The 20,513-nt window shown below is 38.1% G+C and overlaps 1 protein-coding gene across 1 annotated transcript in view; it reads left to right on the forward strand.

The window, feature by feature from the left end:
• Positions 1-20,513, forward strand: part of LOC138171453 (myotubularin-related protein 12-like) — an 86,807-nt gene that overhangs the window by 56,600 nt on the left and 9,694 nt on the right. The window contains exons 8-14 of the mRNA XM_069100958.1: positions 5,868-5,943; positions 6,785-6,891; positions 7,243-7,367; positions 8,897-8,975; positions 11,592-11,662; positions 18,520-18,692; positions 19,712-19,879. Of these exons, the coding sequence (XP_068957059.1) occupies positions 5,868-5,943; positions 6,785-6,891; positions 7,243-7,367; positions 8,897-8,975; positions 11,592-11,662; positions 18,520-18,692; positions 19,712-19,879 (799 nt within the window). The remainder of the gene's footprint in view (positions 1-5,867; positions 5,944-6,784; positions 6,892-7,242; positions 7,368-8,896; positions 8,976-11,591; positions 11,663-18,519; positions 18,693-19,711; positions 19,880-20,513) is intronic.

The raw sequence follows: 20,513 nt of genomic DNA on the forward strand, positions 1-20,513 counted from the left end.
TGGGTGTGGTGCTGAGTATCTGAGCCCGGATTTGATCCAGGTCATCCTGACACTGGAGCCTGTGCTCTCACTCTCTGAGCCACCTGGCCACCCCTAAGCAATTGGGGTTAAGTAACTTGCTCAAGGTTACACGGCCAGTTATTTCTGGGTGTGGTGCTGAGTATCTGAGCCCGGATTTGATCTAGGTCATCCCGACACTGGAGCCAGTGCTCTTACTCGCTGAGCCACCTGGCTGCCCCCAGCTTCTTTTACCTTGGAGTGGGAATTATGCTTTTTAGGAACTCAACACCTATTAGAAACTTAGTTCTTGATGCTTATTTGAAAGAGAGTCTTCCGGGTTCTGCTGTCAGTGTCTCCTGAAATCCCCATGTTTTCATAGTGTTTTGTGATCAGTTAAATAGTCTCCCCCTGCCCAAAGAGGTTTTCCCAACAAGTAGACCTGTTAAACAGTAGATTCTGTCAGGTCTTGTAGTCAGCTGCCATCCTGAACCATGACCTTTTCTAGAGCAGGCCATAAATGTATTCAGTGGAGTTTGAACCTAACACGCCTCATTGTTTTCATCCCAATTTCATGCTCCAAACCTCTTCAGTTGAGTAGCTTGATGGTAAAATTTTCAAAGTAACTTTATCCTCGAGTCTAGCACACATGAAAACATAGCATCTGTAATAATTGACAATGAATATGGCTTAATATAGTAAGTAAATGCTGACAAAAGGGGATTTTCCTCATGTTTGTTCTTCATTTGGCCAGACAAATCTTTAAGGAACGGTTGAAGTGAACCAAGAATAAAAGCAGTAAAGAAAAATGGTCAAGTCATCAAATTATTATTGCTTAAGACTTAGGTCCCATGTCTCTTGAATAGATATGGCAAGCCTAATTTAGCATGCCCTTTTCCAGGATTCCTCTATAGCAGGAATTTTTACCTTGGTATTTATGTCTATGATTTTCCTAATATTTCTATGATAAGAGGCTGTGCCTTTGGTTAGAACATTGTACTTGAAATTGGGAATTCCATAGTGCAAATCAGGTTTCAAACACTAACTGTTAACTCTGGGCAAGTCACTTAACCTCTCTGGGGATAGCATCCACTTCCCAGGGTCGTTGTGAGGCTAAAAATTATGTATTTATAAAGCACTTTGCAAACTTTAAAGCACTCTATAGGAACCAGCTTTTATTAATATAGTTGGTTTCTTTTGTAATCCTGTATATTTTTTATGCATTTAAAGACATTATTCTGAGGAGTCCATAGTTTTCACCACACTGCCAGAGGGGTCTATTTCATTAAAAAGTTAAGAACCACTACATAATGACTCAGACAAGTTCTCTGTTCTCTAGACCAGGGCTTCTTAAACTTTTTCCACTCCAGACCCCTTCAGCACTTCTTAAACTGTGGATCATGACCGCAGATGGGGTTTCAACCCACAGTTTAAGAAGCACTGGTAGACAGATTGCCCAAGTAGCTTGACTCCTAAAGGAAACCATACTTACGTCAGTTTTCCTTCCACTACCCTTTTTAAACATTGCGTACTCATTTATTAATTAGGTAACCTAGCCTTAAACATTTATGGCCCTCTGAGTGTATTATTATCTCTCTGAGCCTCAATTTTCTCATCTATAAAATGGGCACAATAATAGCACTACCTCATAGAGTTGTTGCAGGGATCAAATGAGATAATATACTTTCACAGTTTAAAGTGCTATAGAAATGTTAGCTACTGTTATTATTATTCCTAAAGCACATCTGTCCTGTATTAGAATCTTCTGAAGGCATTCCCAGTTTGATAGCTGCTGCAAGAACCTTCTGCTTCACATTCAGAGAATGTTAGATAAGTCCATAGATTATTAGATAAATAGAAGGGATTAATAGTGAGTTATTCACCTGTTAAGATGTTGCACTTTGTCACAAATTATCCTTAGATACTCATGTCAAAGACAGTCACTGGGTCAGGGAGGTCGCAGATGTGAGTGAGCGATGGTGTTCATGTTCCTGTGTGCATCAATCAGCTCATAACAGCTAACATTTAAAGTGGCATTTTAATGTTTGCAAAGTGTTCTACAGATATGATGATCTCATTTTATCCCCCAACAACCCATGGTTGTTACAGCTTGACAAATTATACCTTATAACTCTTTCCCAAAGTAGGTAACACCCTAAGGAGAATTTCTTTCATTGACTAAAAAATGATATATTTACTTATAGTTACAAATTCAGCCACCTAGAGTTCCATAACTTCTGTTTTCTGGCAGATTCCCATCCAGGACAAGAAAAGGGCATGTCAGGTCCTTATGCCCTCCTGGGAAGCTCCTGGAACAGAATCATCCAAAATTCGTACCAGTAACACCTTAGTGTATACTTATAAATTTGGAATCCCTGAAATGAAAACACTATGGGTTTGGGGTAATTTTTTGAGAATATCCTGGTTTATTTCTCTAGCTGCCAGATTTTTTCTGACTTTTCTAACCTCAGGTAGAAGCTTGAAGGGAAATTTTGAAACATTTCTGTTGGAGATAACTTTAGTGGGCTTGCCAGTAAGTGAACAGTGCAAATGTTGGCACTTAACAAAGAGCCTACTCTCCACTCCGAATGGAATTCTCCCTACTTGCCTCATGGTTACATTTTTCTTCATGCCACTGGGTAATTTTAGTTTCTTCTCTTGAAGAAAGGGGCTTTTTAAGAGAGAGAAGCAAAGAGCTGCTTTGTTGGGAACCAGGGTTGCTTCTTAGGACTGGGCTTCATACCTGGTTCCATTTAAATCTACTTCATGGCTTTCTGTATAGCATTTAGTTTGTAGATATTTAATAAATAATCATTTAATGTGAGACATTTTTAAAATTTAGCCCAGTAAAGGCCTGCCTCGTTTAACTATATTATACTATATTTAACTATATAATAAAAATATTAACTATATATATAACTATATTTCTGAAAATCTAGTGTTTGGGACTAGTTGACACATTTGCTATATAGTAGTTGGTAGGGGAAAAGGGATATACTGCTACTTAGAAGGTCTTTGAATTCTGGTATAGGGACAGGTATAGAGATCTCTGGTTCCATTGGTTCAGGGACTTCCTGGTGAGGAAACACTTTCTCCCAATGCAGATCATCATCTTCTTGGCAACTTAAAGTCTTAGAGAGTTGCTTAGAGCATTCAGAGGTGAAATGGCTTGCCCAGGATCACACAGCCAGTATGTGTCAGAAGTGGGACTTGAATCCAGGTCTGTTAGGTTCCAAGACTGGCCCTCAATCTATTACTCATGTCGTCCCTCTTCAAGATACAGTTTGTTAGGTGCTGGGGATGCAGCAACAAAAATTAAAGTCTTTGTAATGTAACAGAAAACATGTGTTTATGTACACATACCACTAAATACAGGGTAGCTGAAAGTGAGAAAGGGCATGTTAACAGCTGTGGTGTGGCAGTAATGAGTGGAGTCCTGATGTGGCAGTTTGGAAGACTAGATTCATCAGCCATCACTGATTCTCTGTTAGCCCCAATTTCCTCATCTTTGAAAGTGTAGAAATAACAGTGCCTGCCTCACAGGGTTGTTAGTAGGATCAATGAGATGACACAAAGTGCTTTGCAGAAATTACGAAGTACTGTCTGAAGGTGAACTCTTCACTGGACTGGATTATTAGGGAAACCTTCCCAGATGAGGCGATGCCTGAACTGAGCCCTGAGGTAGGCTAGTAAGTCTTCAGTCAGAGGGACAGGAGGGCGTGCAGTCCAGTGCAGCCTGGGCAAAGGCAGAGGCAGGAGGTAGAGGGCTATGCTTAGGAAATACCTATTAACTCACTTTGGCTGGAGCAGAAAGCTTGTCAGAGAGAGTGATAGGACATCAATCTAGAAGGTAATCTAGAGCAAGATGGTTGTTGTTCAGTCGTGTCCCATTCGTTATGACTCTACTTGGGGTTTTCTTGACAAAGATACTACGGTGGTTTGCCATTTCCTTCTCCAAGTCATTTTACAGTTGAGGAAACGGAGGCAAATAGGGTTAAGTAACTTGCCCAGGGTGACACAGTAGTGTAAGCTTTTGAGGCCAGATTTGAACTCAGGGAAATGAGTCTTCTTTACTCCAGGCCCAGCACTCTATGGCACTGTGTAATAGCTGGAAGTGGGCAAGATTGGACATTTCTGAATAACAGCCTGAGAAATTTGCTTTGTATCTGAGATGTAATAAGGCTCTTCAGCAGAGTTTTGTTTGTTTGTTTTTTAATAGGGGAGTGATGTCGTCTGGTCTGTGTTTTGGAAGTTCTTAACACAGCAGCTGTATGAAAGATGGAGTGGGGAGGGTAGAGACTTGGGCTAGGGAAGCCATTGTCCTAGGGAGAGTGGTCTTGTGAGCTGAGAGAACAGGCTGTGGAAGCAAGAGATCCGCAAGGCTTGGCACCTGACTGCGTAAGGAGGTCAGGAAGAGGGAAGAGTCAAGGATGCCTCTGAGTCAGTATCTCTTTGTCTAGCCTCATTGTCTGCCCTGAAATCATCCATTGGCACCAGCTGCCAGTGGTGCATTTTAAGCAGGGTGGCCCGGAACATCTCAGACTCAACATGTCCAAAACAGAGCTTCTCTTTCCTTCCAAACCCACCCTTCACCCTAAATTCCTTATTTCTGTTAAAGGCACCACCCTTCTCCCATGTTACTAACCTTGCCATTATACTCAACTCCTTATTCGCCCCACCTATTGAGTGTGTTGCCAAATGTGGCCATTTTTGTAACCCTGGGCAAATCATTTAACCTGTCAGTGTTCCAGGCTAGGGGTCATCCAACTTTGATCTGAGGATCAAAGTAGGCCTTCTTCCTGTTTTTGTACAAACCTGTGAGCTAAAAGTAGTTTTTATGTTTTAAAATGCTACAAAAATTTGTTTAAAAAATGTAAAAACCTTAGCTCCTACATTGTACAAAAACAGGAAGCAGGCCACATTTGACCCACAGGCTATAGTTTGCTGATCACTGCTCTAGATAAGTCTCTAAGATCTTAAGTTGAAGAGAATGTGCTGACCAATCAAAAAACATTTATTAAATGCCTACTATGTACAGTCTGTATGTTAAGTGCCAAGGACACAAAAAGAAGCAAAGACAGCCCCTCCCTTGGAGGAATTTACAGTATAACGGGGGAGATAACATGCAAACAAATAGTAAAAGGCAATCTATATACAGGATAAATGGGAAATAATTAACAGAGAAGAGGCACTAGGTTTAAGAGGGGTTGGGAAAGGAAGGCTTCCTATAAAAAGAGGTATTTGAGATTAAAGAATGTCAGAGAGGCAAATTGAGGAGGGAGAATGTTCGAGGCATGAGGGACAGCTAGAAAAAATTCCAGGAGCCAAGAGGTGGAGTGTCTTGTTTGTGGAACAGCTAGGAGACCAGCATCACGGAATGGAAGCGTATTTGTTAGGGGGTAAAGTAGAAGACTAGAATGGTAGGAGGGGGCCAGGTTTTGAATACTAATCACAGCATTGACAGAGGAAAGCTTCCTTACCTAAGAGTCTCCTCCTCCTCTGAAATCTAGGCCTTCTTCCATTCCTTAATATCATAGGATTTTGGAATTGAAAGGAACATCAGAAAACCCTTCCACTCTCATTTTACAGGTGAAGAAACAGGGCCAGAGAAGTAGAGAAGTTTTTGAGATTGTGCAGCTAGTTTTTGGCACCCGTGGGGTTAGAGTCCTCATCTTGTGACTTCCTGTTGAGTGAGTGCTCTCTCTCTACTGAGAGAGAGAGAGAGAGAATATGGGAGGTACTTGTCATTAATCATGGAAATACGTCCTTCGTCCTGAGCTGTGCCTGAATTTCTTTGTTTTAGAATCTCAGCTTTCTGATTTAATTAACACCAGTCTTTGGTGGTAGAATGATTTCTTTTTTCCCTATAGACTGCCAGCCTTCTTTGTTATTCCTGTTTCTCTTCCTGAAGAGGATATCTCATGTTTTCAAGGACGAGGTATACCTGTAAGTAACTGTAGAAACCTAAATACCCTGAAAGCCGAATGCTCCTATCATTTGCCTTTAAATATGTATTTTTTTTATTTGTCACTTGCAGAAAAATTAACTTATTTAAAGCTCTAGGTTTATATCTCTAATACTTAGTAGTTTGTCCTCATTCCAACAGAGATCTGGAAATATCTTGGGGATTCCCCAGAGGTAGTAGAAGCTAATGCTTCTAGAAAAGGAGGCTGATACAGCCTGGCCTGAGACTTTCTTCACAAAACTTTACCCCAGTTTTACTGCAAAAACTTCTTAAGAAAGTTATCTCTGATGCAATACTGATTGTGTGACCCTGGGCAAGTAACTTAACCTCTGAGGGTTCAGAGTAACTTTGAAAAACTATAATTGCAGAAAAGATGCCGATCTAATGTTCCTAACATCTACCTCCACCAAATATTTAGTCTTGTTTAAAGACAGAATAATTTTTGGTCTTCTGAAATGATTTCTGTAAGTGTAGGGGAATACCTGGAGAGTCAGTAGTATATTTTTCATAAGAGAGTGGCATGCAGAGCTTTTTTTTTCTTGTATTCCAAATCCTTATCACACAGGAAGTATATTTAATGATAAAAGAAGGCAAGACTCCAGAAACCACTCCTAATTTTCAGATTTCTCCTGCCTTTGGGGAGTTATTGAGAAAAGAATATGAATAAATTCTATGCTATAGGGAACTTGCTGGTCCACTGAAAAAGCATCTTTGTCTCATTGAAATTACAGCAGTATCCCCTATGTGAGTTTGAATGTCTGGCTGGTCTGATGGGTAGTTGTGTATGTGATCCTTGGTAGAATATTCTTTTTCTTTCTCTAGATTTGGTGTTGGTCTTGCCATAATGGTTGTGCCCTTCTGAAAATGTCAGCTTTCCCCAAAGAACAGGATGACTCCATTTTACAAATACAAAAAGCCTTCTTGGATGGGTCAGTAATTTTTGCATTTATATTCTTTTTTTTCCTTCTAAGTGACTTCTTTAAAAATAAAAATGCATATGCTTAGTCATAGTAGTCTTCAGAAACATAAATACTAATACCTGATAAAACATTGATTTCCTCCAATTGGCTGATGTCCTTTTACTGTAAATTACCTTGTTTCATGTTTATGGAACTAATTTTTTTTGAGTGCTTATGCTTGTTATTATTAGTCTTCAGATATATTCATTTTTGCCAACCTGCTGATATCCTCTTACTAAAGGGACTTTGAGCTTTAAATACTTATAGATTACTTTGATTCATGTTTCCTCTTCTAATCTCTTGATATTTTTTGATATCTAGAATTTACAAGACCATCCACAAGCCACCTTATGAAAATTTAAAAACTGAAGAACTGTCAAATACCTTCATATCGCTACAGGAAATCCAGACTTCATACTCTAAATTTAAACAGCTCTTCCTAATAGGTGAGAAGTACACAACTAAAATAATTTCTTCAAATGGGGAAAGAAATTCTAAATGGGTCACATGATGGATGGTACTTTTTCCTTACTCTGTGGTAGCATTAACTGCTTCTTGCCATCAGGATTGACAAATGTGTAGAAGAGAGTTCTCTGATTTAGGCCTCCTGTTGACTTACTGTATTTTAGTCTCAGATTCTTCCACTTCAGTTTTGAGGGTCTATTTTTGGTCTTTATAGAGTAAAAAAGTTTCTTAGGGATAGGGAATATGTCTATCAATTCTTTATATTCCCATTATAGACCCAGGCATTAAAAAATAAAATTTAATCAATAAAAATATCAAATATTAAATAATGAAATATTATTTTAAATCCCTCAATAAAAGTCACATGGTTGCTACTACCTTTGGTTAGGTTGGCAAGGGAGGTCATCAGAAAAGTATGATAGACATCTTGACACCCCACTTTTGAAAGATTCCCTGATCCTGAATAAGTTGTGATACAGTAATGAGATGTTCTGTACCATAATCAATGATGAATACATGTTGTCTCCCAATTAGATTGTAAACTTCTTGAGGGAAGAGACTGTCTTTTTCCATTTTTTGTATCTCCAGGGCTTAGCAGTGCTCTGGCACATAGTAGGCATTTAATAATTGTTGATTAATTGATTGATTCTCCCTGACAAAGAAACATACTGTGGGCTGAGCCAGCTAGGCTTACCTCCTAGATGATCCAGGTGAGCTTCAGTGGGAATGGAGTTTTTCATTGGTTATTTTTGCCTTTATTTGGCATGAACAGGCACACATTTGCTCTATCTAAATCTATGTGTTAATTTATTGGATTTTTTTGCTTACTTTTGCTTTTCTTTGTCACATGTGGATTTAATCTGAAGGGAGGAGGGATGGGAAGTAATTGTGGTATAAGGACAGAAGATATCAATAAAACATATTTAAAAATATGTGTATTACAAACAAAACCAATACAAGTAAGATTTGAAGAAAAGCAGAAAGCTGGGAAACAATTTTTACAGCAGGTGCCCCTGATAAAGGCCTCATTTCTCAAATATATAGAAAACTGAGCCATATAAGAATACAAGTCATTTCCCAGTTGATAAAATGTTCAAAAGTTATGAACAGCAAGTTTTCAGATGAAATCAAAACTATCTCTAATTATATGGAAAAGTGCTCTGAATCACTGTTAATTAGAGAAATGCAGATTTGTACCTTGCACCTATCAGAGTGGCTTAATATGACAGAAAAAGAAAATGATAAATGTTGGAGAGGATGTGGAAAAATTGGGACCTTGATACACAGCTGGTGTTGTGAACACCTCCAACCTGGAGAGCAATTTGGAACTATTCCTGAAAGGCAGTCAAACTATGCATACCCTTTGATCCAGCAATACCACTACTAGGTCTGTATCCCAACAGAATCCTGCATATGTTATCTTTTCTTACTCCCAAATAAGGCTGTTAAGTAACACTGATTTCTTAAGTCTTACTTATTGTTGATATAACTTTTTTTTCTACCATTGCAGATAACAGTTCTGAATTTTGGGACACAGACGTGAAATGGTTTTCATTATTGGAAAGTAGCAACTGGCTGGACATCATCAGGTATTTAGATTACTTTCAGTCATGGTTTTGAATCTTCTAGATCTGTAACAATTGAACTTTCTTCAAGCACATGAATTTTATTCAGGGACTTTTTAACATTTTAATATTTGATATTGTTATTAATGAAATTTTATTACTCAATACTTGTGTCTATACTGGAAATATACAGAATTCACAGATATATTCCCTACCCTCAAGGAACTTTTTTTATTCTCTAAAGACCAAAACTAGATGCCCAAAACAGATGAGGACTGTTAGATAAAGGAAGTCATTTCCCCCATTTTCTTAATAGCCCTAGCCTTTTTTTTAATCCCTTAAGAAATGAGGAGTCCTCCTCGTAATAATGAGGAGATGATCTCAAGATACAGAATGAAGTCATTAATTTTCAGAAATGGCCATCATGGGGATTTATTTGGTGTGACTCCATAGAATTGTTCCAAGAGTTTTGTATTTCTTCTTTTAAGGTGGAGAGGGATAGATGGGTTATGGAAGAGAAAGCCAAGAAAGAGCCAAAAAAAAGGAAAGAGGAGTCATTGAAGTATTTTTTTAATGGACAGAATAAAATATTAAAAGGGCCAGAAGAAATCATAGACAAGCAGGCTAGCTTTGAAAGTTCTATGTTGAATTTATTAGCAAACTGTACATGATGGAGATTTGTAGCTTCACATTTCGTCCTCTGTATTCTGCTCTGTCTTATATAGAAATGTTCATTTTGTTTGGTGCTTAAGTTAAATAAAAAAAAAAGGATAGGAGTCACTGAAGGTTCTTTGTGGGTTTTTTAAAGTTTTATTTATGCCTTTTGTTTTTGAATCAGTCATTTCCTTATATAACATTGACACTTGCCACACATCCACACACACTTTTACCCCTGTTGAACCTCCCTTTGTAACAGAAAAATTACTTAAGACCAACTTAAACATAACCAAATCTGACAGTATAAGAAGTATTCCACATCTGCAGCATCCCCCACCTCTTTACTGAGAAGGAAGGACTCTTCTGGGAAGGACATCTCTTGCTATATGGGACTAAAACTGGTCATTAGACAGAGTTAGCCAGAGTTTAGTTGCATTTTTTTTTTTCAAAAATTACATTATTGTAGTTATTTCTATTCTCACGACTGTTTTGCTTTTATCAGTTCATATAGGGTTTCCTGTGCTTCTCTCAGTTTCTCATATTGTTCATTTCTTTTGACACAGCAATATTGTTTCATATTCATGTGCCACAGTTCATTTGGCCATTCCACAATTGATGGATACCTCCTTTGTCTCCACTTCAGTCTGTTTTTAATATAGCCATAGCCTATTGCAAATCAATAGAGAATATGTCACACAAAAGTCCCAATGGAATGATACCTCCAAGAGTTTGTCTGAGGAGAGAAGGGTTCTTCCATCCCAAAATAGTAGTCTCCCTCCTATGCTCATAAAAATTCAAAGTTCTCACCATGTTGTTTCACACATAATCAAGTGTTCTAAAAACTAAAAATGCCCTCAGATTTTGGAGTAAAGAAATTGTAGTATTAATAGAAGCTATAGATTCAAATAAAAAAAGTCTTCACATGAATATACAATGTGGAAGGGACCATCTTCTGTTTCCATACACTGTCACACAGTCAGTCACCTCAGGGAAAAACATAAATACACATTAAGCTCTTGAGGTTAGTTAAGCTATGAGAAATGTTAAATTGTCTTATTTTCCCAGGAATAAGTTCTTTATTTTGTATAAATACCTAGTTCAGAAATACCTCTAAGAAAATCCTTATAGGAATTTTTCAACTTCATGGACTTTTTGAAAATGTTAAGACTCTCATTCTTCACTGAAGTCCTATATTAAAGCCACATTGTAGAATAAAGGCATCCCTTTGATCTCAGAAACTGTGTCAGCTAAATGCAATTCCATAGCTGGACTCTTTGTCTTCCTAGGATTATCTTAGCTGAATTCAGAGAGGTTCCTCACTGGAAGGTTGGCTATTGGGTAATGACCTTGCGCCATACCCAGCTAACTCACTATGGCTTCTGTCTAAACAGGTTGTAGGAGTTGTACTCTATATGAATGAAGGGAATACCCATGACTATAAAATCATCATTTATCTTTTTAAGTGTTGAAGAATATTCTAATAGGTGGATTTGACATTAAATTCAACAAATATTTATTAGATATTTAGGATGTGGTGGAGCTTTGTGCTCCCTCTAAACCTTGCTCTCTTCTCCTTATCATTTGACTATCTTATTGGGTCTTTTCTTCTCTAAAATACTGATATGTTTATCTAAGAATCTGAAAAGCAGCTCAGGCCATGCCTAAGCTTAAAGCCTTTCCTTTCCTTCTCCTGCCCTTCCCGTCTCCCCGCCCCCATGCTTTGATTGGCGTTTTCTTCCTCCCCAGATATTCCTAGAGCCCTTTTTGTTACCTCCCTTGTCTCTTTCTCTCCCATTCCTTATCTGTGTTCTGTCCTTCCAGGAGAATGAGGTTCCTTGAGAAGAGACTGTGTCAATTATGTCTTCATATTCCTAGTGCCTGGCATGGTCTCTAGTGCCCACATTCATTGTAGGCCCTTTATAAACTATCTGCTGCACATTTGTTGAAAGTACCACACATAAGCATTCTTATCTCCCTTTTTAGACGCTGTCTGAAAAAAGCAATAGAAGTTATTGAGTATCTGGAAGTACAAAACGCAAATGTTCTTCTCATAGGTAAGATGCTGTTTGAAGAAAAAAAGCATTCCCTTCTCACTTTATGTGACAGTTGTGGAGAGTTCATGATTTTCTTACCTATTTTCTTGGAGCCCTAAATTTTCTGCCTACAATTTTGATGTGGCTCTTTGAAAATAAAATCTTACTCCTCACCCCTTGGCAACAAACTTATTCTGAGCCTAAGAAAGAATATTTGAAATTTTAGGGGGTATATTTTCTTTGTTCAACCATATACCAAAACTTGAAGTTATTAACATCCTTGACTTTCCTAGAGGTACTTCAACTTTGTTGAAATGAAAAATCTATAGATGTGTTAATAAAGTCATTCTCTGTACAGTTGTAGAGCCCCCATAGAGCTTTGTAAGCTCTAACAGCTTCTGAAGATAGCTGATTTTCTTTGCCTTAGTGGACTGAAGATACCATATTTGAGGATAGGGACTTGGAAATTCAAACAGAATAAAAGCAAACATGGGGGAAGAGGGTTCATCTCTAAAAGCAAAATTTACAATAATCCCTGACACACAACTAAATGTTTTTAATGTAGTTGGGTATATGAGCTAACACCTTAACAAAGTGTTTCATATAACCAAGAACTGAAGTTCCTTAACTCATTCTCTAAAATTAACAAAGCTTTTATGGTTTTGTCTACTCAGTCAGCAAGCATTTTAGTGCTTTCTCTGTTCCAGGCACTAGCCAGTGAGGAGAAAAGCAAATAGTTCCTGCTCTCGAGAAGCCAGCAGTCCAGTGGGGCATTTTATAAACATTTTAAATCTATATTTCTAAAGGCAAACTAAAAATTCTATCTTTAACATATTTCAAAAAGGATCTATCTTTAAATCTCAGGTGCCATCATTATTTTCTGCTATGTTCAGAGAGCTGTATCCAGCCTCAATAGGAATCTTTGTGGTCTCAGCCTTCTGGGACTTTACAAATTAATGGGAAAAACAGAACACCTTACTGAAAACAGCTCTACATACCTAAAGTAGGATAGAGATTTTACATGTATAAAGTGATTTTAAAAATCAAAAGTACCTCAGGCTAGACTTGATGAGTTCTGTGAGAAGTTTTAATTCACTCTGTAATGAATGTGGAATGTTAAGTCACTGGTGGAAGGGTTCACTTGAATAGATGTCATTGTTTGAACTGAAATCTTAGCCTCTATTCCCTTTTCTTTATATTACCTAAAAGAAATATTAGCTTAGGCTAAGTAGTGGAGTAGAAATTTTAGCCTTGCTGTCTGGACTTCCACAAACTTGCAAAAATATAACTTGTTTGACCACTGCTAGAATATGAAAGACAAAAACAAAACCCTCTTACCTATAATATCTACCAGTTCTTTTGTTTTTATTTTTGTACTGAAGGGAAAAAGAGATAAGAGGTGTGACTCAAATCTTAATGTGATAATTTGGATCAGATGTAATTACCTTCAGAATAAAAATGTCTGTTGTCTTGGGTACCTTACCTTGAGTTTGTTAGCTGCAGAAATAATACCACAATTATCTTCTTAAACATTTTTTAAACTGTTTTTACATTCCATTCATTGTTGCTGTACAGAGCAAACAATACAATTGACACAGTTCCTGCTTTCTAAGAGCTTAAAAGTCTAAAAGACACGCATTTTTTTTTTAATTCATCACTTTCTTCCCATAGTACTATCATTTACCCAGCCTCCTGATATGGAAATCTTGGCATTACTTTTTAACTCTTCTTTCTCAACAATGTTTATCTTTATTTTGTTCTATGTCATATATATTAAACAGATACATAATCGGACAATGCAGTATTTAGAACATTCATTTGATAATAGAGATTTAATTAGCTCTTATTTTGTACAGAACACTGTGGTGGGTGCTAGGGAACATTGACTGTCCATGCTTTCATAGGGTGTAATGTTTAATGGGAAGATAAGACAACTCTTTGATGCAATATTGTGAAAAACATGCATTAGAGGCTTGAAAAACAAAAGTATGTGAAAACAGAAGTGTAAGGGAAGCCAAGGAAAGCTCCACTTGAATTTCTACTCATCCTTCAAAGCCAGTTCATCAGGCAGAGAGGGACAGAGAAAAGTATTCCAGGCATAGGAAGCAACTTGAGCAAGAAAGGTTGGATGGAAGTGTGGCAGGGTTAGGAGATGGAGAGTGTACCTGTTTGACTGTAGTGTCTAGAAACTAGAAATGAGATACAGCTAGAAGAGTAGAGTGGTGCTAGACTTTGGACAGTCTTGAATACCAAGTAAAGGACCTCAGCCTTTATTTGAGGGACATCAAGGAGCCACTGAAGACTTTTGAGTGAAGTCGTGACATGACCTGAGGTAGACGTAGGAAGATGATTGGTTAGAGGAGACTTGGAACAGGAAGACTTGTATTTCAATAACCATAATGATAGTAATAGGTAATGTTGATGTATTACCTTAAGGTTTACAAAGCAATTTAAATGCCTTATCTCATTTGATCTTGATCTTCACAAAAATCCTGTGGAAAAGGTACTATGATAAATATTATTCTTATTTTATGTATCAGGATACTGAGGACTGATAAAGGGTAAATTAATTATGCGGGGTCACAAGTTGTGTCTGGAGTAGGGACAATATATCCCATCCTTCACTTGAATTGAGGGTCTGTAGTTGGTTTTGATGCTTGTGAGAACAGATAGAAGGAGAACAAAAGAGAACAATTCCATCTCTAATTATTTGGATTCGAAAAGTTTGGGAAAAGGTAGAGTTTAAGATAATCCCAACATTGCCACCCCAGAGGACTGGGTGAATGGCAGAACCAGACAGAAATGTCAAGAGGTGCAAGATTTAGGGAGTCAAAGGAGCCCCGTTGTGGACAGGTGAGTGTTGGGGTGCTGGTTAGACGTCTGGGCGTAGAGTCCTGAAAAGTGGAACTTGTGAGCTTTGAGGTTAGGAGAGATGATGAATGAATTTTGAAAGTCCTCTGCATAGAGGCAGTGCTTGAAGCCATATGAGGGACTTCAAATGCTTAGGAAGAGAATGCTACCAAGAACATGCCTTTAAGGAACACCCACCCACATTAGGGGGTCATGAAGAAGACAAGGAGACAGAAGTAATGGAAGGTAGGGAAAGAACTGAGAATGTGGCATTTCTGAAGCCAGGAGAGGGGCACTCAGGTATGTAAAAACTATGGAAAAGTCAAGATGGAGGAAGTTTGAAAAGAGGCCATTGCATTTGGTTATTAAATAGCAATTTCAGTAGAGTGATGGAGATGGAAACCACATCTCATGATACTGAAGTGAAAATAGAGTAAGGGAGCAACTGTCTGAGCCAAATGGAATAAGATGGTATTAACAACTTTTTTCATTCATTTTGTTAGATATTTTCCAATTGTATGCAAGGATTTTTTAGCATTCATTTTTTTTTTAATTTTGAGCTCCAAATTCTCTTTCTCACTCCCATCCCTAACTCCTCCTTAAGAAGACAGGTGGTTTGATATTGACTATATATGTGAAGTATAGGCAACTTTTTAAAGAAACTTAGCAGTAAAGGGAAACAGAGAAAGAGGATGACATCGTGATGATGATGATGATGATGACGATGGCAATGATGATGAGAGTAGCTAACATATATAGTGCTTTAAGGTATGTAAAATACTTTACATATGTTATCTCATTTAACCCTCACGATAAGCCTATGAAATAGCTGCACTTATACCCATTTTGCAGATGAAGAAACTGAACTGAGAAAGGTTAAGTGACTTTCTCAGGGTCACATAGCTAATGAGTTGCTGAGATAGAATTTGAACTCAGGTCTTCCCAACTCCAAGTCCAGCCCCCTATCTTCTGACTGCTTCTAGAAGAATCAAAGGGCATTATTTTTTAGTATTGGGATAACTTGATCATGTTTGTAGGAAAACAGGAAAGAGCTAGCTGTGAGGGCAGAGGTGTGCTGGAGCCAGCTCATACTATTAAATTTTCATTATGAGTTAAAAAATTAAACCTTGAAAACCAGCAAAAATACAGATTAAAATTAAGTGTGTCTTGTGCACATTTGGCAGCTGGAGAGTGGGGCTAGAGATCCAATTATTAAACATTAGTTGGACACCCCTGGGTGAGTGAGACTATGCCTAAGAGTGTGGAACGATTATAGAAATCCTAAAGGAAAGGATGAGATCTGTGATACAGATAAAGGATTAAGTTTAGTAAAGAGTTGAGTGTACTTCTTGTGTGACCAGATGAAAGGAGGAGAGAGTGAATATGTTGAACCAAGGGGGAGATCATGTCAAATGACCTGTCTTCTTGGAGGAGTAGGAGCCTGGGTCATTTTGCTGGAAGTGTATTAGGGAGAAGAGAAAAGAGCTTTGGAGTAGTCTTTGTAGGAAATGAGAGGAAAGCCATTAAGATAGGATAGAATTTTCATATAGCGTTGAGGGTCAAGTTGAAATTGGGTGTAACACATTGTAGTGTACGAAGTCACCTTGGTTGTAAATTTCTCCATTGACACAGAACTTTCTTGGAGTGGGACTGGAGAAAATTGCATGATTGAGGTTACTCAAGGATGGAAAATTCACAGATCAGGAATGGCCAGAGATCAGAGGCACAGTGGATTCTAGGGAACCGATTTAGGAAAACAGAGTGGGAGACAGTGTGGTCAAGACTAGGCATGAACACAAGGAAAAATGATGAATGAAATGAACTGAGAGAATGAGGTTGAGTCAACACAGCCAAGATTGGGATAGAGGCAGGCAGAGGAATTTTCATGTGGATAAGAATTGGAGGGATAAGAGATTGTGGTTTAGATAGCATTTCAATTTTAGGAGTTGGAAATGGTATAGTTCTTTTTTTTTTTTTTTAAAGCAATCAGGGTTAAGTAACTTGCTCAAGGTTACACAGCCAGTTATTATTTCTGGGTGTGGTGCTGAGTATCTGAGCCCGGATTTGATCCAGGTCATCCCGACACTGGAGCCGGTGCTCTTACTCGCTGAGCCACCTGGCTGCCCCGGTATAATTCTAAGAGACAGTGGTTCAAGGTTTTAAAGAAGTTGCATAAGAGGGTAGCCTAGTGGGATATACACACAGATATGTGGGATTCAGAAAATAAAAGGTTTTTGAGAGATGTTGGTAGGGGAAAAAGTGGTCTAGAAGCAACAGGTGAGAGCAGCAAGTAAAGCTAGTCCTTCTCCTGCCCTTGTACGTCTGCCTTGCAGTTGCAGGCGATATGGTGTTGCCAGAGAAGAACCAGGTCATGATTAAAGGGGAAGTAGAGCTGTTCGTTAAAAATCTTGGGAACTTAGGGGACTTTTGCAGTATAGTGGGTCTTCCAGAGGTCACAATGGAATAGCTCTGAAGTAGATGAACTGTTGTTATTTCCATTTGATGTCAGGACTTGAGTCTCTTGGAGGGGAGGGTAAGGTAGCTCTGCTAGTGATTTATGGGTCAAGACAAAGGGAAGAACATAATTAGGATGAAAGTCAGGCTCAACAGAATGGAATCTCCTTGAGAGTTTGTAACGTTTCACTTTTCTCTGCATGTCCCCAGTGCTTAGCATAGTTCCTGGCATATTGCAGGTGCTTAAATCTTAAATTTATCATTAACAAATACTTGATTGATTGAACTAGGATGGGCTGAAGCTAATTGGAATGTGGATGACAGTTTTAGAGAAGGTACTATGGATATGCTGCTTGCATCTAAGGCAGAGAGATTCAACAACCTGGATTAAGTAGTCAGTACAACCAAAGAGAAGTAATAGGCCATAGACAGAGTTTAACAAGGAAAGTTAACCCATGTCAAAATTCAAAACAGAATTTGAAATGTTTATATTTTGGGATTTCTTTGGGAGTCTTCAACCCCAAGTATACTATTCTTGGTTTCTCTTGATGGGCAGGGGTTGGTTATCTGGTCCTTTGGGTATAAAGGCAAATGAAGGCTTTCAGTTGTTTTTATGGGTGGGTGGCAAGAAGCACGTAATTGGGATGGAGGGAGGAGCTGATGTCTAACCTAGGAATACAGAGGAAAGCACTCACTAGAAGAGCTTATGATAAAGGTGGGCCCTATCAGAAATCAGGGATAGGATCTGTGCCTATAATTTAATTACTGTAGGGAACTCCCCATTGAAGAAGCTCCTTCTGCCAAGGCACATTTGTACCTTCTCTACAACTTAGAGTCTTAGAGACTTGCCTTGAGCACTGAGAGGTTAAATGAATGTCCACAGTCAGCTTGTGTCCTAGGCAGGATGTGAACACAACCGGATCTTGCTGGCTTCAATGCTAGCTCTCTATCCATTATGCCCATTCTCTTTTTAGATCTAGATCAAAAATAAATCAGTTGGTTTAAAAATAAGGTCATTACCTAGCTGAATATTATAATGTCAGCTTGTTCTGAGGCTGTCCACACTCAGTTTACTTAGGTGTTCATTTTAAGTAAAGTGCTCACTGTGTATAGGAATTTGTATTTTGGAGGTGCTTGATCTATCTACAAAGAAAAATTAGGAATGACTTTATTATAAAATGCTCATAGAAGTCTTAATTGTGTTTATTTTTTTAAAAATTGTAATGTCAGACTTGTGTGCATGGACATAAATTAAGGTACCATTATGGTAGGTTAAAAGTTGTATATGGTAAGACATATTTTGTTTTCACTGTATGTTTTTACTGAATGATCTATTCCCCATCCCAAAGCAAGCATGAATAAAATTAGGATAAATGTAAAAAAAAAAGATAAAAATAAGGGCATTGCAGGCCTATGAAGGCTTCTCTAAAACATTGAAAGATAGGAATAGGATAAACAGGCAAAAAAGGCTGCCTGACGAGGTCGAGAGAAGGGTTAGGCATACTTGTTTTTCTCATCCTTTATGATTTTAAAATATTTTGTGCTCTCTGTACTGTTACTATGATTTTTCCTAGAGGAGAATGCATCTGACCTGTGCTGCATAATCTCCTCTTTGGTGCAAGTGATGATGGACCCGTACTGTAGAACCAGGTTTGGTTTTCAGAGCCTCATCCAAAAGGAATGGGTAATGGGCGGGCACTGTTTCTTGGATCGATGCAACCATCTACGCCAGAATGATAAAGAAGAGGTAAATTTCCTGCTGACTATTTCAGGGTTTCACTTGAGGTGGATCTCAGTGAAAATATGACTTAGCACATCAATTCTGGTGTAAGATCACTACTGGCAAAAGCTTTTTGAGTTGGCCTATATTAGGAAAGGATCTATTAACTTCTTGGTTACAGCAAAAACTTGAATAATTCTGATAAAGTGATTTGTAGGTGAGAAGAACGTTAAAGAGATCCTCTCATAGCCCCTGTCCTTTGTATGCATCAAGCAAGCCTTGCCGTGGAATGGTCTTCTTGTTTGGAGTTTTCAAAATTAACATAATTTTATTGAGTGACATCTACTTTGAGACAGCTGCTGATTTTAGTCTTTTATTTGCTCTTGGCAGAAAAAATAATTAGAATGCTCATTGTCTTATAGAAAAAAATTGATGACAGTAGTGAAGAAAATTTTGCCTTACATATAAAAAGCAGAATATTAACTTCTGATCACCATCTCAGTGCAGTAACATTGAATAGAGTGAATTCCAAATAAGATTTCAGTGAATATAGGCCTTGGGTGACCTAAGAATTTTAATAAAGTTGGAAAATATGTTTCCTAGGAATCCTACTTTACTTTCCTATAATATTGACATGTAGTACGATCAGCTGATTCAGTTCCATGGAAAGGAATGATGAAATTCACCCCCCCCCTTTCCAATTTGAAAAGCTGAAGGATAATAATTGTGTGGCTTGTAGCCTCTAATTTTTCTTACTCAATTCAGAAAATATTTACTGAGTACCCGTGCCTCTCATAGTGTTATACATGGCTATCAGAAAAGCGGGAGACATAATCTCTCCCCTTTAAATAAGGCCCTCTGTCTTCCTGGAGAGCCTGCAGCTCTGTCTAGTTAGACCTGACTTAATTTCTTTCTGGCCCTAGGCCTATATCTAAATTAAAGTACTGAACCCGTCTTAGGTTAGAAGTGCATCTCGCTTTTTGAGGACTTGTGACCACTTTCATTTGTCTCTGCCCTGAAAGTAACTTGGTCTTCTTTTCATTTAGGTTCCTGTTTTTCTGCTTTTCTTAGACTGTGTTTGGCAGTTGGTACAGCAGCATCCTCCAGCTTTCGAGTTCACAGAGACTTACTTGACTGTTTTGTCAGATAGCCTGTACATACCTATCTTTAGTACTTTCTTCTTCAATTCACCGTATCAGAAAGATATTAATGTGGTAAGTGTCCCTAGTAAAACTTTATTGTCTTATTTGCAGGTTCTTATCATGCCAGTTTCTTGTGCCATTAAAGCCCTTTATTCTTCTTCATGGTAGTAAAAGGGCAAAGCTAAGCTTTGTCATCCTCTCCTTGTTCTGCTCTGAAACTGCTCAGAAAGCATAGCGCATCCATACTTGGAATAGCTGAGTGGAAATGAAGAAAGTAGGAACAAATTTCAAACTACCCTTTAATGGTCTTAGAACACAGCCCTAGGCATGTTACTCTTTTTGTCCCAAAGGCAACCTTTCCCCTAACAACTCATATTTATATAATAGTTTTTTTTTTAATTTTGATAAAAGTCTTTTTTTTTTTTGGCCACCCTGTGAAGGGCAGTTCAAATTCAAGTACTATCCCTAGATTGTAGATGAAGAAACTCAGGCTTAGAAATACAGTAACTTTCTTTAGGGTCACAAAGTAAGTATCAGAGCTGGGATTTGAACCCAGGCCTTACCTGACTTTGATTCCTTGTTATTTTTCTGCTATGATGTTCTGCCTCTATAAAATGTAAGAGGGCCACTTCCCATTGCCAAGGTAACTGTCGCCTTGTGTAAATACTGTAATGCCCATTCGTTTTAGTTAAAACTCCAGGGTTCT

Source organism: Petaurus breviceps, unplaced genomic scaffold, assembly GCF_028583685.1.
Source record: "Petaurus breviceps papuanus isolate PSGF00001 unplaced genomic scaffold, PetGlider_PUasm1.0 128, whole genome shotgun sequence".
NCBI lineage: Eukaryota > Metazoa > Chordata > Mammalia > Diprotodontia > Petauridae > Petaurus > Petaurus breviceps.